Source organism: Ipomoea nil, unplaced genomic scaffold, assembly GCF_001879475.1.
Source record: "Ipomoea nil cultivar Tokyo-kokei standard unplaced genomic scaffold, Asagao_1.1 scaffold3100, whole genome shotgun sequence".
NCBI lineage: Eukaryota > Viridiplantae > Streptophyta > Magnoliopsida > Solanales > Convolvulaceae > Ipomoea > Ipomoea nil.
The window spans coordinates 2,457,183-2,460,608 of NW_017619528.1; the positions used below are offsets into that span (position 1 = coordinate 2,457,183).

Consider the following 3,426-nt stretch of genomic DNA (forward strand, 5'->3'; position numbering starts at 1 on the left):
CAGCAGATAACCACTTCCTATCTGGCCTCGTGGCCTGGGTGAACCCACTAGCTCTTCCCAATGGGTAACTCAGATAATTTTGATAACTCATGTTGTTTGTCTCAATCCAAGAGTTACCACTATACTGCGAGACTCCCGTGGTTGTCAAACTCAAAAGCTGAGCCAACCACTTTTCGGTTAAGACAATCTCCACACCTCCCACCTTTGAGGTAACCTCCAACCTTCCACTATCTTTAGTCACACTCATGTGACGGTAGAACTCTTTCACCAAACTTGGGTAAGTCTCGGTCCTAATGGAGAGATACACATCCAACAATCGTTGGTAATTTAACAACTCCAACAAAGAACTCGAAAAAGAGTCGGGATCAAAAGCTTTACCTTCCAAAACTAGGTAGTGGCCATCCACCCATTCCACTCTTCTCGCGGATTTAGACCTCCTAGGCATGATTCTGAGATGACCCAAACTTCTTCTTCTTTTTTTTTTTCTCTTCATCTCGGCTTGCGGCTTCGATTCCGGCTGGGCGACGGCGAAACGGCGACGGGCGGCTGGTTCATGGCGGCGAACCTCCGTGACGGCTGGCAGTCGACGGGCGGCTGGTGGTTGACGGGCGGAGGAGATGCGACGGGTAAGGGGGTGGGTCGGCTGCTACTTGCGGGTGGAGGAGAAGGAAAGAGGAAAGGGTTTTGGGAATTTGGGGAAATTTGGGAAAATAAGATTTTAATTTGGGGATTTTTGGGTAAGATGGAAATTATAGATTAAAAGGAATTTAGGTGGGATAAAGTTCAAGAAATACAATTGGTTTAGATAGTTTAGAGGTTGAGTTAGAAACTTGGATACTTGGGTTTGAAACTTAGTGGTTACAAATTAAACCCTTTTAGCTTTTTAGGCTTCACTTGTAGAGATTTCCTAATGGTTGACTATTCTAAATTTTAAGTTAACAAATTAGGCTTAGATGACCCGAAAGAATGAGGTTTGAATTAAAAGTATACTCGTAAGGCTTCGGGACTAGATCTAACATTAAACTACTCAGAATAAACAATAAAATCACAAGAGAAAACTCACTCGAAAGATACAAGAGGATCACACAGCAAAGGATAAGGAAAACACAAGAAAGGCACACTCTCAAGGTAAAGGTAAGCTTAAGAAAGGTTACCTGCCGTCTCTTCCTCCACCAAACACTCAGACTCGGCCTGTGACCGGCCCATCATGAACACTCGGCCCGAAGGCTTCGCCCTAGCTACACCTCGACCGGAACACCCTCCCGAGGGCCCACTAGGTCTCACACCGGATGGCAAGGCTCTCTAATTAGCTTGGAGAGGGCACACGAAAGCTTTGTGGCCTCTTTCCCCGCACTTGAAACATCAAAGTGCATGTCCTTGGTAATCCTTCCCTACATGGTCCTTCCCACATCTCTTGCATGCAAAAGTCCTCTCTTGAGCTCCACTCTCGGCCCGAGCTGATCCTTGAGGTGAAGAGGGTGCGGGTCTGGCTCGGAAGTCTTGTCTCGACTTCTTGAAACTGTGGGACCCACTTCCTTCATTTCTCTTCTTGGCGAACTCAAAAGACCCTCGCTGCAGCTGTTGCACTCGATACAGATCGGTCGCGCTCAGATAAGCTTCCTTCAGAGTTCTAGGCTTGCTTACAGTTAACGCTTTCCGGGCTTCATAGTTGAGCCCTGCCACAAACTTCTCCACCTTTGCTAGCTCGGTAGGAATCAGCATCCTAGCAAAATGCACAAGCTCCAAGAAGGGCTTGTGGTACTCCACCACAGATGACGACCCCTGCTGAAGGTGCAAGAATTCCTCGTACATGGCGGCTCGGACGTGCGATGGATAAAACCTCTCTCTCATCCTGTTCTTCAAGGCTGTCCAGTCGAAACCAGGCTCTTCTTGACACGTGGGACCCTCGTGCACCCACTAGAGATCTGCCTCGTGACTGAAGTAGAAAGAAGCCAGCTCTACTCGGTGATCCTCAGGGTAACCCACAACGGCGAAGATCTTATCGAGGGGCCGGATCCACTCCTCGAGTATCACGGGATCCTCCTCTCCAGCGAACACTGGTGGCCTATGTCCCAAGACTAAGCATCCCACATCCCGATTCCCGGCAGGCAGCGGCGGAGGAGCAGGGTTGTTGTTGTGCAGAAGGGCTTCACTTAGCGTCTGCATCGTTTGCGTAAGATGGTGCAAGTTCTGAGCCAGCTGCTCGTAGGTCGGCGTCTCAGGCGTACGGGCGCGGTGATGAGGCGGAGCCATGACGAAACTTCTACAACAACAACACGGTTACGGAAGGCACAAACAAACAACGCACCCTACCTAGCGCTAACTACAAGAACGCTAAAACGAAACAGAAACAACAAAGCAAACATAACAAACGGTAAACAACACATAGCTCACCACGCGTCCTAAAAGTCCTAAGTCCTAAACACTTAAGTACATAAAGGTCGTCTTATGGTCTCAAACCACACTTAACTTCTTAAAGTCCAGACTCTAACATACTAGGCTCAAACCTAGGCTCTGATACCAACTGTAACACCCGCGATTTTTACCACATTTTTAAAACCTAAAAAGGCAAGAGATAAGCAATCTAAACATCCATTAAACATTAAGCTGAAGAAAGCCTAAACGGGGGTATTATGCCACATCTTAAAGTACTAAAGATGCACAGGAGGGAAAACTAAACAGTTTAAACAAGTCATAAAGAGTCAAGGCACAGAGGGCCCTCAAAAGGCTCACAGGCCAACAAAACATAACGTCTAGACAAGGTGACTAAGCTATCTATCGATCCAAGTCTAGCGCTCTCGGGCATCTACTAAAAACCTGTAGAACAAGGGAAAAATATGGGAATAACACCCGGTCAGCGAACATTGCTGGTAACCCATCAATACGCGTTAAATAGCATATATAGATATGTATAAGTCAAAGCCATTTTGAAACGGAATAGAGTATATATCATTTCAAAAGCCATAGAGAGAAGTAAACTTCAAGGACTCATTCACACTCTCAAAAGGAAAAGGATTCACCATCCTTACAACAATAACACGACAAGAACATGAAAGACAATACAACTCGAGATGCATTCTACTGATCACAAAGTAGAATACATCAAGACATGCTCATTAGCAAAGAATACACATTCACACAACGGCAACTACATGCCACAGTGACAACTACATGTCACAAGTTTCATAGTTCCAACCTTATGCCCTGTTCCAACCTTATGGTTACCCCCGACCTTATTTCAGTTTCAACGATTACCTTCTAGTGCCACCCTATACTTTTAAGTCCAACCTTGTACCGCCAGGGACCGTTCCCCCCCCCCCCCCCCCTCCAACTTAGCCTCTAACATACCGCCGAACTCTCAGTACACGAGGGTACCATTAATTTCATTCACACAACCACCTACATGTGAGTAAAGCTCAAGTGACA

The 3,426-nt window shown here is 46.6% G+C and overlaps 1 protein-coding gene across 1 annotated transcript; it reads right to left on the reverse strand.

Moving 5' to 3' along the window:
- Window positions 1–1,362: 1,362 nt before the first annotated feature.
- Window positions 1,363–1,851, reverse strand: LOC109166500. The gene has a single exon (XM_019315450.1). It carries the CDS (start codon window positions 1,849–1,851, stop codon window positions 1,363–1,365), a length of 489 nt encoding a protein of 162 aa, XP_019170995.1.
- Between the last annotated feature and the right edge of the window lie 1,575 nt (window positions 1,852–3,426).

Bases quoted from the DNA above. Each gene is read 5' to 3' on its own strand.
- LOC109166500 (XM_019315450.1), bottom strand. From the start codon at position 1,851: ATGAGAGAGAGGTTTTATCCATCGCACGTCCGAGCCGCCATGTACGAG.